General features: G+C 41.5%; 1 protein-coding gene across 7 annotated transcripts in view; it reads right to left on the bottom strand.

Annotated features, from left to right (window-relative positions):
• URB1 (URB1 ribosome biogenesis factor) overlaps positions 1-15,272 on the bottom strand; it is a 100,298-nt gene that overhangs the window by 57,520 nt on the left and 27,506 nt on the right. For 6 of the 7 annotated variants that reach the window (XM_077118833.1, XM_077118834.1, XM_077118837.1 and 3 more), the window contains exons 9-11: positions 4,058-4,253; positions 2,615-2,752; positions 317-490 (exon numbers count right to left, since the gene is read on the bottom strand). In XM_077118833.1, coding sequence (XP_076974948.1) covers positions 317-490; positions 2,615-2,752; positions 4,058-4,253 — 508 coding nt within the window. Of the gene's footprint in view, positions 1-316; positions 491-2,614; positions 2,753-4,057; positions 4,254-5,507; positions 6,849-15,272 lie in introns of those variants that run through there. The other variant, XM_077118838.1, reaches the window with a different exon arrangement.

Genomic DNA, 15,272 nt, shown 5'->3' on the forward strand with positions numbered 1-15,272 from the left:
AGAAGCCACATACTGTCTCGTGGGGAAACAAGCACATCTTCTAAATTATGATTTTGCAAAAGGACACTGGCATCCTGTTTTAAGTGGGACATCACTGTCTATGATGGAAAGTAGAATGTTTCATCAACTACTGCTTCTCATCCTTGCAACCCTGCCTGCCAGCCTTTCCAATCCTGCAGCTTCAGAGAACCTTTGCTCAGCACCTGCCTCTGTGTCCCCAAGATGGCCTTTCCTACCTGGTGTCCTGACTTGTGAGTTCTCTAAGGAAGGTCCTCAAAACATATCTAGAAAGGTCAAACCTGATTTCGAGGCCTACCTTGCTCAAGGCCTCTCTGAAAATCCGCACAAACTCTTCCATCATCACAGGTGTATACACACCTGAGTCCTGCCATGCCGCTTTGTTCAGGCAGTAGTCAATGGTTTTTAATGCTCTCTTCAAAATGATGGAAAGGAGGGCTAGAGCTGTGTGTCTCACTGATATGCTCTCCAACTGGAAAGAAAAAAAGCATCAAACCCATAGACGTCTTTAGGATCTGGGATAGTACCCAAAAGAATTAAAGTCTAGATGCTGACTCAAGAAGCAGCCCAGGAACTCACTAAAAATGCAGACTCTCAGGCCCCTACCCAAGACTGTTTGAACAAGATCCCAAGTGATTCACATGAGTTTAAGAAGCACTGGATGGGATACTTTAGATTATGAGGTATAAACGGACAGATTCTCTGATTTACTTTTCATTCATAACTACAGTATCCCATTCTACCAGCATTCTGATTAGGTGAGATTTCACTGGATGCCTACATTGTACACTAAAGAGATAAGACATTAAACATCCTAAAGCAATAATGACTCAGACACCATAATTATTTTAAAGTCAGGGCTCCAGAATATTGGCCATATATATACCCAAAGGGCTTAGAGCAAAAAGCCCAACCAAAAGCCTGAGACCATGACTCCAAACACTCGTTATTTTCCATTCCTAAAATAAGCAACCTTCATTTTGATTCTAAAATGTCTGCTATTCTGAAAAATGTCAAATAATACTGCTGTAATGAATAAAGGAAAGATGCAGAAAAAACAAACAAACAAAACCACTCATAACGCCCCCCTCCAGGTATCCTTGAACCATTGAGTCTGGCTTCTACTAAATGATTGTGTGGCAGTGCCAGCTTTCACTGAGGGCATGTGGGAGGAGAAGAGCAAAGGTGCAGCTTCTTCCTTGTTAGCACTGGACCTGCCCGCCAACAGCAGCACTTCACAGGAGAAAAAGACATTCTCTACCACTGAGACCGTCCTTGTAAACACTCCATCCACAAGGATGGAGCACCATTTCAGAGGCATGACCCCTCTCCCCATGAGTGAGAAGGGACATGCGCCAGCCAGCCAGTGGTAAGTCGTGGGGGACTGGAAATGCAGCCAGTCAGATTAAATAATCTTCGACCCAGAAAGGAGGCATCTGGCCTATTCCTTTCAATTCTCTTTTCTTGCAAACCCCTTAGGATAAAATATTAATGTCTTCTGCAGAACAGATGGGAAAAGTTGCTGGTTCCTAATTTTGCTTATTATGATCTGATAAACAGAAGAAAAGGCTGTTCCTCCTAAGTATCACCCAGATCTCACTGTCTATTCTCCCCTCTACCACCCACTCTCAGAACAAACCTTGGGGTTATCAAAAAGTATTTAATCCTACTAGACAAATGAATGAGCTCAACCCATATTACAGTAACTGCCACCATGTCTCACCACTGGGAACAATCTCTGCCCACAATTGAGCCACAGCAGACCCTGGTCAGACCACAACCCACTAATGCTCACACAACCACTTGGCCTGCCTGGGTCGGCCAGCAAGGTTAGGAGCTGTAAGGAGACTCCACATGCCCCTAGAATCCAGGTCTTGAACCCACTCTGAAAGTCCAGTCTCTCCCCAGGTAGGGCTTGAGGCAATGTGGGTTGGAGGGAAGTGGTGGAGACAGAGTGGCAAGATCCTGGGTTCAGGTGCACCAATAATTCAGAGCTGTTCACCCATGCCCATGATGCTGCCAAAAGAGATGCATGAATTCCCTACAAATGGGGTTTCTAATGGGACCTGGGGACCTCTGTAATAGTGAAATTAGAAATTCAAACGTCAATTTGATCCATGAACCCATCCTTTGAAAATGCCTGAAGACAGTTGGACTCAGAAATCTTAACTCTACTCAAAAGAGAGGACTTGCTGGGCAGATTTCATTCCCACTCTGTCCAGAAACTCTAAATTAATGAGATTTTAATAGACAAAATTACACAGTAACTGAACACATTCCTGATTCAAACACTGCCCCTCCCTTAGGCAGGCCTAGTACTACGGAGGACCCTGAGGACGAGGCTCCGTGGTGGAGCAGAGATGATGGCGTGAAGTCAGTTGCACTCTGGAAGTAAAGAGCCTCCAGGTCCTGGCAGCTCACCCAGCTGGCTGGACAAGGTTACTTAGGGGGTGATTTCGAACCAAAGCCCCTGTCCTGGGAGCGTCATAAACTCACTGACAAAACAAAGACACCCAGGCCGGCATTTGCAGAACGATCACACAGGCCGGGTTAAGCAGGAGAAAGCTCTACAAGTGGCGTAGCCACGTGCCCTTACATTCAGTGCCTGGGTGAACATCATCTTGTTGCACACCAGGGGTACAGTGGTCACCATCACCATCGGGAGGAGCTGAGGCAGCGGGATAAACTCTCTGGTCTGAAATGCCCGGGAAATCTCCGGCTGGGCCTTGTAGATCTATGGAAAGAAAAGATCAGTAGTTGATGCTGGAGGTAAGATTCCAATCTGAGGAAAATTTTTGGCACCCAACAGTGAAGTCATTCCAATCAAATAATTATAGGGAGGAAGGTCTGGGACTCGCCACAGGGAAGGGGGGGCTGGGAGAGGAGCCACAAAATCCACCTGTTGAAGACAAGTCAGGCTACAGGGGTGAGACCCTCTCTCTCTCTCTCTCTCTACGGAGCAGATACCTTCACAGCAGACCCTGGGCCGTGGTCTGAAAAGCCTTTTAAAGCCTCAGATGGCAAATAAACCACTGCAAGAACCACTGAGAACAATGGTGTTCCCTCTCAGTTCCAGCAACTGCCCGCACCTAACAAGTATGTGATCTCTTGTAATAGCCCTTTGGGTTAGAGATACTTGACATTTTTTTTTTAATGTCTACAGGTGTCCAAACTAAACCACAAAATGAAGAAATTTCCCTGAGGCCAGCCCACTAGACTAGTAAGGAGCCAAGTGAGGATCCAAGCTCGGACCTTGAAGGCCACAGCCATGCCCCATCCCTCCAGACTCCACCTACCAGGAGAGCAGACCCAGGAGGAGTCTCCGCTGGGGGTGCCAGCTGACAGAGCCATTGCCAAAATGGGGAAGGAGGGCATCCTCTCACCCCAGACATGTGGGGTCCTCAAGAAAAATGTAGTGATTACACAAGTACAAGCTTGTTTTACAGAGAAGATTATTCCAGGCTGTGGTACAAGAAAATCCCAGGTACTGCACCATTAGGCAGGCCATACATCAGAGGGACAGTGTGACCAAGCCAGGAGACACTGCCCAAGGATCTGTAGTGAGTCCTTTCACTGGTAGACAGAGGACAATGGCATCCATAACCAAAAGGAAATTAATATGTCCACTTACACAACCAGTTCAACATCGGTGTTCAAAGCCACATTCATGGCCTATTTCAAATTTCTTTAAGCACCTGCGACAGCCACCTTTAAAAACTAGCCTACAGTTTCGATGTTTTACTCATTGCCTAAGTAAGCTGAGACTCAATAAGACTTTACATCTGCCTAAATGAAGGAGATGAAATTGGCTCAACAGACTCAAAAGACAAAAGTCTCAATGAAAGCAAAATGCCACACTCAGGGGAAAAAGATACCAAATTTGTATTATTCAGAACAACTCCTGAAGAACCACTGGAGAAGTTACTGCACCTTATACAGATGGACAGACCAGAACATGATTTCCTCTCCCCTCTGCCCACCAACCCACTCCACTCCACCTCTGACCCTACTTCACAGACTAAGCATTCCAGTTTCTTACCTTATTCAGGAGTTTGATATTATTTAACCAAGTAGACTTCACCCTTGGCAGGAAGGAAAATGTTACTTCCCTGAAGTATCTGTGGAGCAGGTCTGGGCACACCCTGAGGATGTTCACCACCAGTTCGGCCACCAGCTCGTCATCTGCTGCGGTTTTCAACCCCAGTAAGAAGTGCAACAGTGTCAGGTTTCCTCCTCTGTTAGAGAGAGAGAGTAGAGAGAGGGGATGGCAGAGTTTTCAAAATACACTGAGAGCTCATAACGACAATAACAGCAGCTCTCCTGAATCATGTTCAGGCAGCAATGGGGCAGATGTGAGTTTCGGTGGATTCATCCCCACCAATGACATAAAGTGGGATGTTTTCATGGCCTATGGGGTTCCATTGCTCTGCTGACTGGTTGAAAAAGTCTCTGCTTTGTCCTGCTCCCCATCTTATCCTCCCTTCTCTCTCCTCACCTAAATTCGACTTTTTTTAAAGAGAGGAAGGAAATCATTCTCCTTCTCCATTCACCTATGTCACCTACTTACCGGTCTGCCTGGAAGTTAAGGCTAATGCACAGGGCAAAATCAGCAGGGAGGGGCCCATGCCCCAAATTTTTATCTTAAGATTAAACTGACCTCTTTCCACTAATGGTACACAAGAAAGTTACCTGTGTAAAAATATATATGTATATATCATGTACTTTTCTTCTTCTTCTTTCTTTGCCTACTTTTTTTTGAAAAGATGAACACATTTTCTTTTTAAAAAACAAAGTGCTCAAAAACTGCCACATACTCAACAGTGCCTGAAAATATTTCTAAAATGCCACAAGTAGGCACAAAATCCTGGCACGAGATGGTCTCTGTTTTTAGCTTTATTTCAAATGTTTACACCTTCAGAAACCAAGGCAGCTTAGGAAAAATACCTGCATGAAAATATTCAAAAGTTTGCCCAAAGTGGGCAAAGTATGAACAAAGTCCCAAAATATGAGCACTTGATTACAAATTAAAAAGGCAGGAAAACCTGTGGACATCAAAATTTGACTGAAGACAGCAATCTCACCAGGGTCTGCAGGACCAGGCTACAGGCTGGGTTTGGCCTCCACCCAATGTCTTTTCATGTCAAGAGATACTTAACCCTGGGCCATAAAATCCAGGAACACCCCACTATCTGCCTCATTTGCATCCCAGGTTGATAATTTCTAGGGTTCCCACATAGGTTGAGAAAAACTAAGAGGCTACAAAGCAGCTTTATATATTATAATAATTTAAAAAAAAAAAAAAAGAATTAACCATCCCTTCTTTAAAAAAGGTTTGAAATTCTTCCCATGAAAATTCTGTTGAGCAAACCAAATAATGTAATTGATACTCCTAAATGATTGGAACTGTAAGCCGACAAAGAGTACTAAAAATACTATTACCATAGTTTTTTTCTTTTCAATCAGCAAGGAATAAAACAAACAGCACTTACATTCATACCATGTTCACCACCTGCCCCAGCTCTGTAAGGCAGGTGCCATTCCTATCTAGTTTACAGATGAGGTGATAGAAGCAGAGGGGAGGGTCGCCTGCACAGGGTTTCACATCTAGGCTCAGACTGAACCAGCTGTCAGGTTTCAGAATCTGTTTTCTGAATCCCACACACCAAGGATTGGCAAACCGTGGCCAGTTTCTCTGAGTGTATTTTCATTGAAATATAGTTACGTTCACGTCTTTATCTCTATGGCTGTTTTTGGGCTACCACTCATTGACAACTAATTAGTCACAACAGAAGATGTGTAGCCCACAAAGCCTAAAATATCTACTTTCTGGCTTTTTATACAGAAAGTTTGCCAACGCCTGCTCTGCACAGGAGTGTCTCGCTTATTCCAAGCACCTCTTCTGGGTCAGACACTCCTGGGCATGGGGGATCCAGCAGTGAACAAAACAGACTGGTTTCCGTTCTGATTCTAGTGTGGATGGTGACCAGGTGAGGAGCAGATATACATATGCACAAGGTGGTGCTATGTCACAGTCAGAAGCATCACCAGGCAAAAATGCAGTGACAGCAGAGGTTTATTACAGAAAGGGGTGCCGGAGAAGACCTTCCTGAGTGGGTGACAATGGCATGGGGACCTGAATGAAATGAGGGAGCATTTCTGGAACCAGCCATTTTAGTTTTTTCAATGTTTTCTATTAGATCCCCACAAACAAAATCTCTTTCCTCTCCCCTAAGCACAAATATTTATTTCTCTTTTGCCTCTGGCTTCCAGAATTTATGTGAACCAAAATTATTCCTAACAGACTGGGAGCCTCAAGCTGATTCAAAATGCTCATTAAATGATCATCTATTTCATGGATCTACTTATGAAGAAAAAATATAAAAAGGGGGAGTTTGTCTCAAGCATGGTGTTCTATTATATTAGACTGAAAAAGTGCCCTGTACATTTCACCATAAAAATAAGCTCAAATTTACTGATGAGAGAAAAACCACAATATAACAAAAAAAAATTAGACAGCGGGGCCAAGATGGCGGCTTAGTAAGGTAACGTGCGTTTTAGTTCCTCCTCCAAAGCAACTACTAGGTGAACTGAAACAGTGCAGAACAGCTCCCGGGGCCACGGCAGGGAATGGACACACAGCGTACCCCAGTCTGGACTGGCTAGTCTGACTGCGAGACTCGGCTGCGGTGAGATCCCCGAGCGGCGCGTGATTTCCCGAGCAGCAGCAGCTGTGGCGGCCGGAGCTCCTCCCTCCCTCCTTCCCGGGCCGGCTGAGAGTCTCAGAGAGGCAAGTTTCCCAAGCCGAGGCGGCCGGCGCCCCTCTTTTGCGGGCGGCTTTCTGGTCCGGCTATGAGTCTCGGATCAGAGGGCTACCCAAGCCGCGGTGGCCCTCCCCCGCGGGCGGTTTCCTGGTCCGGTGGGGAATTTCCTGGGCCCGCTGCAGTCGGCGACCAGCCACAGGGTCCCCTCAAGCTGCGGCGGCTGATGCCCCCACCACGCGCGGCCCCCCGAACCAACTGAGAGAATTGGATCGGAAATCCCCAGGCTGCGGAGATCGGTGACCGGGGGGATCCCTTCCAAACACGTGAGACAAACGTGAGCCACAAGCGCCACCTACTGGGTAGGATAAGAAAAACATAACCCAGAGATTTCACAGAAAAATCTTACAACCTTGTTGGGTCGACACCCAGGGAAATCTGACTAAATGCCCAGATGCCAGCAGCAGAAGATAACTGTCCACGCTCAGAAGATTGAGAATATGGCCCAGTCAAAGGAACAAACCAATAGTTCAAATGAGATACAAGAGCTGAGACAACTAATGCTGAATATACGAACAGATCCAAGAAGTACAGTATACCCCAAAGAGAATAGATCCAAATAGACATACTTCAAGACATTTAATAATCAGAATGTCAAAGGTCAAAGAGAAAGAAAGGATCTCGAAAGCAGCAAGAGAAAAACAATCTGTCACATACAAGGGAAACCCAATAAGACTATGTGTAGATTTCTCAACAGAAACCATGGAAGCTAGAAGACAGTGGGATGATATATTTCAATTACTAAAAGAGAAAAACTGCCAACCAAGACTCCTATATCCAGCAAAATTGTCCTTCAAAAATGAGGGAGAAATTAAAACATTCTCAGACAAAAAGTCACTGAGAGCATTTCTGACCAAGAGACCAGCTCTGCAAGAAATACTAAAGGGAGCACTAGAGTCAGATACAAAAAGACAGAAGACAGAGCTATGGAGAAGAGTGTAGAAAGAAGGAAAGTCAGATATGATATATATAATACAAAAGGCAAAATGGAAGAGGAAAATATTATCCAAACAGTAATAACACTAAATGTTAATGGACTGAATTCCCCAATCAAAAGACACAGACTGGCAGAATGGATTAAAAAACAGGATCCTTCTATATGCTGTCTACAGGAAACACATCTTAGACCCAAAGATAAACATAGGTTGAAAGTGAAAGGTTGGGAAAAGATATTTCATACAAATAACAACCAGAAAAGAGCAGGAGTGGCTATACTAATATCCAACAAATTAGACTTCAAATGTAAAACAGTTAAAAGAGACAAAGAAGGACACTATATACTTATAAAAGGAACAATTAAACAAGAAGACATAACAATCATAAATATTTACGCACCGAACCAGAATGCCCCAAAATACGTGAGGAATACACTGCAAACACTGAAAAGGGAAATAGACACATATACCATAATAGCTGGAGACTTCAATTCACCACTCTCATCAATGGACAGAACATCTAGACAGAGGATCAATAAAGAAATAGAGAATCTGAATATTACTATAAAGGAGCTAGACTTAACAGACATTTATAGGACATTACATCCCACAACAGCAGGATACACCTTTTTCTCAAGTGCTCATGGATCATTCTCAAAGACAGACCATATGCTGGGTCACAAAGCAAGTCTTAACAAATTTAAAAACATTGAAATCATACACAACACTTTCTCAGATCATAAAGGAATGAAGTTGGAAATCAATAATAGGCAGAGTGCCAGAAAATTCACAAATACGTGGAGGCTCAACAACACACTCCTAAACAACGAGTGGGTCAAAGAAGAAGTTGCTAGGAAATTAGCAAATACTTCGAGGCGAATGAAAATGAAAACACAACATATTAAAACTTATGGCACGCAGCAAAGGCAGTACTAAGAGGGAAATTTATTGCCCTAAATGCCTATATCAGAAAAGAAGAAAAGGCAAAAATGCAGGAATTAACTGTCCACTTGGAAGACCTGGAGAAAGAACAGCAAACTAATCCCAAAGCAAGCAAAAGGAAAGAAGTAACAAAGATTAGAGCAGAAATAAATGAAATTGAAAACATGAAAATAATAGAGAAAATAATAAGGCCAGAAGTTGGTTCTATGAGAAAATCAATAAGATTGATGGGCCCTTAGCAAGACTGACAAAAAGAAGAAGAGAGAGGATGCAAATAAATAAGATCAGAAATGGAAGAGGAGACATAACTACTGACCTCACAGAAATAAAGGAGGTAATAACAGGATACTATGAACAACTTTACGCTAATAAATACAACAATTTAGAGGAAATGGACGGGTTCCTGGAAAGACATGAACAACCAACTTTGACTCAAGAAGACATAGATGACCTCAAAAAACCAATCACAAGTAAAGAAACTGATTAGTCATTCAAAAGGTCCTAAAAAGAAAAGTCCAGGACCAGACGGCTTTACATCTGAATTCTATCAAACATTCCAGAAAGTATTAGTACCAACTCTCCTCAAACTCTTCAAAAAAATCAAAGTGGAGGGAAAACTACCTAATTCATTCTATGAAGCCAACATCACCCTCATACCAAAACCAGGCAAAGATATTACAAAAAAGAAAACTACAGGCCAATCTCTCTAATGAATATGGATGCAAAAATCCTCAATAAAATTCTAACAAATCGTATCCAACAACACATTGAAAGAATTATACATCATGACCAAGTAGGATTCATCCCAGGTATGCAAGAATGGTTCAACATAAGAAAATCAATAAATGTAATACACCACATCAACAAATCAAAGCAGAAAAATCACATGATCATCTCAATTGATGCAGAGAAGGCATTTGACAAGATTCAACATGCTTTTCTGTTGAAAACACTTCAAAGGATAGGAATACAAGGGAACTTCCTTAAAATGATACAGGGAATATATGAAAACCCACAGCTAATATCATCCTCAATGGGGAAAAATTGAAAACTTTCCCCCTAAGATCAGAAACAAGACAAGAATGTCCACTATCACCACTATTATTCAACATTGTGTTGGAGGTTCTAGCCAGAGCAATTAGACAAGAAAAAGAAATACAAGGCATCAAAATTGGAAAGGAAGAAGTAAAACTATCACTGTTTGCAGAAGATATGATACTATACGTCGAAAACCCGGAAACATCCACAACAAAACTACTAGAGCTAATAAAGGAGTACAGCAAAGTAGCAGGTTACAAGATCAACATTCAAAAATCTGTAGCATTTCTATACACTAGCAATGAACAAGGGGAGGGGGAAATCAAGAAACGAATCCCATTTCCAATTGCAACTAAAAGAATAAAATACCTAGGAATAAATTTAACTAAAGAGACAAAAAACCTAAATAAAGAAAACTACAAAAAACTGCTAAAAGAAATCACAGAAGACCTAAATAGATGGAAGGGCATACCGTGTTCATGGATTGGAAGACTAAATATAGTTAAGATGGCAATCCTACCTAAATTGATCTACAGATTCAATGCAATACCAATCAAAATCCCAACAACTTATTTTTCGGAAATAGAAAAACCAATAAGCAAATTTATCTGGAAGGGCAGGGTGCCCCGAATTGCTAAAAGTATCTTGAGGAAAAAAAACGAAGCTGGAGGTCTCGTGCTGCCTGACTTTAAGGCATATTATGAAGCCACAGTGGTCAAAACAGCATGGTATTGGCATAAAGATAGATATATCGACCAATGGAATCGAATAGAGTGCTCAGATATAGACCCTCTCATCTATGGACATTTGATCTTTGATAAGGCAGTCAAGCCAATTCACCTGGGACAGAACAGTCTCTTCAATAAATGGTGCCTAGAGAACTGGATATCCATATGCAAAAGTATGAAAGAAGACCCATATCTCACACCCTACACAAAAATTAACTCAAAATGGATCAAAGATCTAAACATTAGGTCTAAGACCATAAAACAGTTAGAGGAAAATGTAGGGAGATATCTTATGAATCTTACAATTGGAGGCAGTTTTATGGACCTTAAACCTAAAGCAAGAGCACTGAAGAAGGAAATAAATAAATGGGAACTCCTCAAAATTAAACACTTTTGTGCATCAAAGAACTTTATCAAGAAAGTAGAAAGACAGCCTACACAATGGGAATCAATATTTGGAAACGACATATCAGATAAAGCTCTAGTATCCAGAATTTATAATGAGATTGTTCAACTCAACAACAAAAAGACAGCCAACCCAATTACAAAATGGGAAAAAGACTTGAATAGACACCTCTCAGAGGAGGAAATACAAATGGCCAAAAGGTACATGAAGAGATGCTCAATGTCCCTGGCCATTAGAGAAATGCAAATCAAAACCACAATGAGATATCATCTCACACCCACCAGAATGGCCATTATCAACAAAACAGAAAATGACAAGTGCTGGAGAGCATGCGGAGAAAGAGGCACACTTATCCACTGTTGATGGGAATGTCAAAGGGTGCAACCACTGTGGAAGGCAGTTTGGCGGTTCCTCAAAAAGCTGAATATAGAATTGCCATATGACCCAGCAATACCATTGCTGGGTATCTACTCAAAGGACTTAAGGGCAAAGACACAAACGGACATTTGCACACCAATGTTTATAGCAGCATTATTTACAATTGCAAAGAGATGGAAACAGCCGAAATCTCCATCAACAGACGAGTGGCTAAACAAACTGTGGTATATACATACGATGGAATATTATGCAGCTTTAAGACAGGATAAACTTATGAAGCATGTAATAACATGGATGGACCTAGAGAACATTATGCTGAGTGAGTCTAGCCAAAAACTAAAGGACAAATACTGTATGGTCCCACTGATGTGAACCGACATTCGAGAATAAACTTGGAATATGTCATTGGTAACAGAGTCCAGCAGGAGTTAGAAACAGGGTAAGATAATGGGTAATTGGAGCTGAAGGGATACAGACTGTGCAACAGGACTAGATACAAAAACTCAAAAACGGACAGCACAATAATACCTAATTGTAAAGTAATCATGTTAAAACACTGAATGAAGCTGCATCCGAGCTATAGGTTTTTGTTTTGTTTTGTTTTGTTTTGTTCTTACTATTATTACTTTTATTTTTTTTTCTCTATATTAACATTCCATATCTTTTTCGGTTGTGTTGCTAGTTCTTCTAAACCGATGCAAATGTACTAAGAAACGATGATCGTGCATGTATGTGATGATGTTAAGAATTAATGATTGCATATGTAGAATGGTATGATTTCTAATTGTTGGGTTAATTTCTTTTTTTCCGTTAATTAATAAAAAATTTTAAAAAAAATTAAATAAAACAAATGACAATGAGAAATAAAACAAGTCCAGCTTCCGGGTCAAGATGGCGGTTTAACAACATGCACGTTTTAGTTCGTCCCCCAGAACAACTACTAAATAACCAGAAACAGTACAGAACAGCTCCTGGGGCCACGTCAGTGACGAGACACACAGCATACCCCAGTCTGGACCAGCTGGAATGGCTGCGAGCATCCCCCAGAACCATGAGTTCCCAAAGCTGCGGCGGCCAGCGCCCCTCCCCCACAGGCCGATTCCCAGAGTGGAAAGGAAAGGACTTTACCAGTAGCAGGGACTGGGCACAATCAAACGCCAATCGTGGAACTAATTAACAAATTCTGACTACTAAAAATAGGCCCCCAGCTTGGGTGAACCTGATCAAAGTGGAGATTGCTCATTTTTGACCTGGCACCAAGGAGGCAGGACTGACAGAAAAAGGGGGAAAAAAGAACAGAAGGAAACAGAGGTTTTTGTGGCTGTGTATCTACATAGGCTTGACTGCCTCTGGATACAGCAGCAGGACTTTTCAGGGTGCAACTGCCCCAGGCATAGGCAGAATTGAGCTCTATTGCGGACTTATCTGGACCTTGTGCCTTCCCTAGGGGAGGGGTGAAACCCCACCCAGTTGGAATCCCTCCATCAAGGAATTCAGACTCCAGAGCTTGGTAATTTGAAGCCATTAAAACCAGCCTACAACCTCTCCTCTGTCTCCACCACACCCCCAGCAGGGAGAGTCTCCCAAAGTTAAAGGTACCACATCATCTTATGCTGGTGGGACCTGCAGTCAAACAAGCGCCACACACTAGGCAGGATAAGAAAAACAGAGTGCAGAGACTTCACAGGAAAGTCTTTCAACCTGCTGGGTCTCACCCTCAGGGAAAACCAACGCAGGTGATTCTTTCCTCCTGATAGGAGGCCAGCTTGGTCTGGGAAAATTTGGCTGGGGTCTATAATATCTAAGTAAATCCCTCCTAAGTGTGTGTGTTGGGGGAAGGCACCACACAAGCAGGGCAAGAAACAAGAAAACAAGAACTGAAAAATTCTCCTCTGTTAAACAAAACTTAAGCTAAAGGTCCAGATAAAGCTGAACGGAATGTCAAAGAACAGATAGACAACAAATTCATCCAGCAAGATACCCTAGATAAAAGAAGTGAAAGCAATCTCCAGAATAAACTAATTAAGGTAATTGAACGCCTAGACACCAACAAAAAATAACAAATCACACTAGGAAAATTGAAGATATGGCCCAAAGGAACAAACCAACAATTCAAATGACATACAGGAGCTAAAACAATTAATTCAGAATGTACGAACAGACATGGAAAACCTCATCAAAAACCAAATCAATGAATTGAGGGAGGATATAAAGAAGGCAAGGAAAGAACAAAAAGAAGAAATAGAAAGTCTGAAAAAACAAATCACAGAACTTATGGAATGAAAGACACAGTAGAAGATATGAAAAAAACAATAGAAACCTACAATGGTAGATTTCGAGAGACAGAACATAGGATTTCAAAACTGGAGGACGGAACATCTGAAATCCGACAAGAAACAGAAACTATAGGGAAAAAAAATGGAAAAATATGAGCAGGGACTCGGGGAATTGAAAGTCAATATGAAGCGCACGAATATACGTGTTGTGGGTGTCCCAGAAGGAGAAGAGAAGGGAAAAGGAGGAGAAAAACTAATGGAGGAAATTATCACTGAAAATTTCCCAACTCTTACGAAAGACTTCAAATTACAGATCCAAGAAGTGCAGCGTACCCCAAAGAGAATAGATCCAAATAGACATACTCCAAGACATTTAATCATCAGAATGTCAGAGGTCAAAGAGAAAAAGAGGATCTTGAAAGCAGCAAGAGAAAAGCAATCCATCACATACAAGCGAAGCCCAGTAAGACTATACGCAGATCTCTCAGCAGAAACCATAGAGGCGAGAAGACAGTTTGGATAATATACTTAAATTATTCAAAGAGAAAAACTGCCAACCAAGAATTCTATATCCAGCAAAACTGTCCTTCAAAAATGAGGGAGAAATTAAAACATTTTCAGACAAAAAATCACTGAGAGAATTTCTGACCAAGAGACCAGCTCTGCAAGAAATACTAAAGGGAACACTAGAGACAGATACGAAGACAGAAGAGAGAGGTGTGGAGAAAGTGTAGAAAGGAAGACTATGAGTAAAGGTAAAAAGAAGGAAAATTAGATATGACATATAAAATCCAGAAGGCAAAAGAGTAGAAGAAAGTACTACCCATGCAGTAATAACACTGAATGTTAATGGATTAAACTCTCCAATCAAAAGACATAGTCTGGCAGAATGGATTAAAAAACAGGACCCATCTATATGCTGTCTCTACTCAAAGGACACGAGGCCAAGGACACAAATGGACATTTACACACCAATGCTTATAGCAGCATTATTAACAATTACCAAGAGATGGAAACAGCCAAAATGTCCATCAACAGACAGTTGACTAAACAATCTGTGACATTTACATAAGATGGAATATTATGCAGCTGTAAGACAGAATAAAGTTATGAAGCATGTAACAACATGAACGGACCTTAAGGACATTATGCTGAGTGTGATTAGCCAGAAACAAAAGGTCAAATACTGTATGGTCTCACTGATATGAACTGACATTAGTGAATAAACTTGGAATATTTCCTTGGTAACAGAGACCATCAGGAGATAGAAATAGGGTGAGATATTGGGTAATTGGAGCTGAAGGGATACAGATTGTGCAACAGGACTGAATATAAAAACTCAGAAATGGACAACACAATACTACCTAACTGTAATGTAATTATGTTAAAACACTGAATGAAGCTGCATGTGAGAATGATAGAGGGAGGAGGGCTGGGGACATAAACGAAATCAGAAAGAAAGATAGATTAAAGATCGAGACGGTATAATCTAGGAATGCCTAGAGTGTATAATAATAGTGAAATGTACAATGTACAAATTTTAAAAGTGTTTTTGCATGAGGAAGAACAAAGGAATGTCATTACTGCAGGGTGCTGAAAATAGATAATTAATACTTTAAAATGTCACCTTATGTGTGAGACTAAAGCAAAAAATGTTTATTTGTTACAAAATTTATATTTTGACTAGAGCATTTCCTAATATAACTCATGTATATAGTTTGATTGAATGTCAT

Source organism: Tamandua tetradactyla, chromosome 10, assembly GCF_023851605.1.
Source record: "Tamandua tetradactyla isolate mTamTet1 chromosome 10, mTamTet1.pri, whole genome shotgun sequence".
NCBI classification, from domain to species: domain Eukaryota; kingdom Metazoa; phylum Chordata; class Mammalia; order Pilosa; family Myrmecophagidae; genus Tamandua; species Tamandua tetradactyla.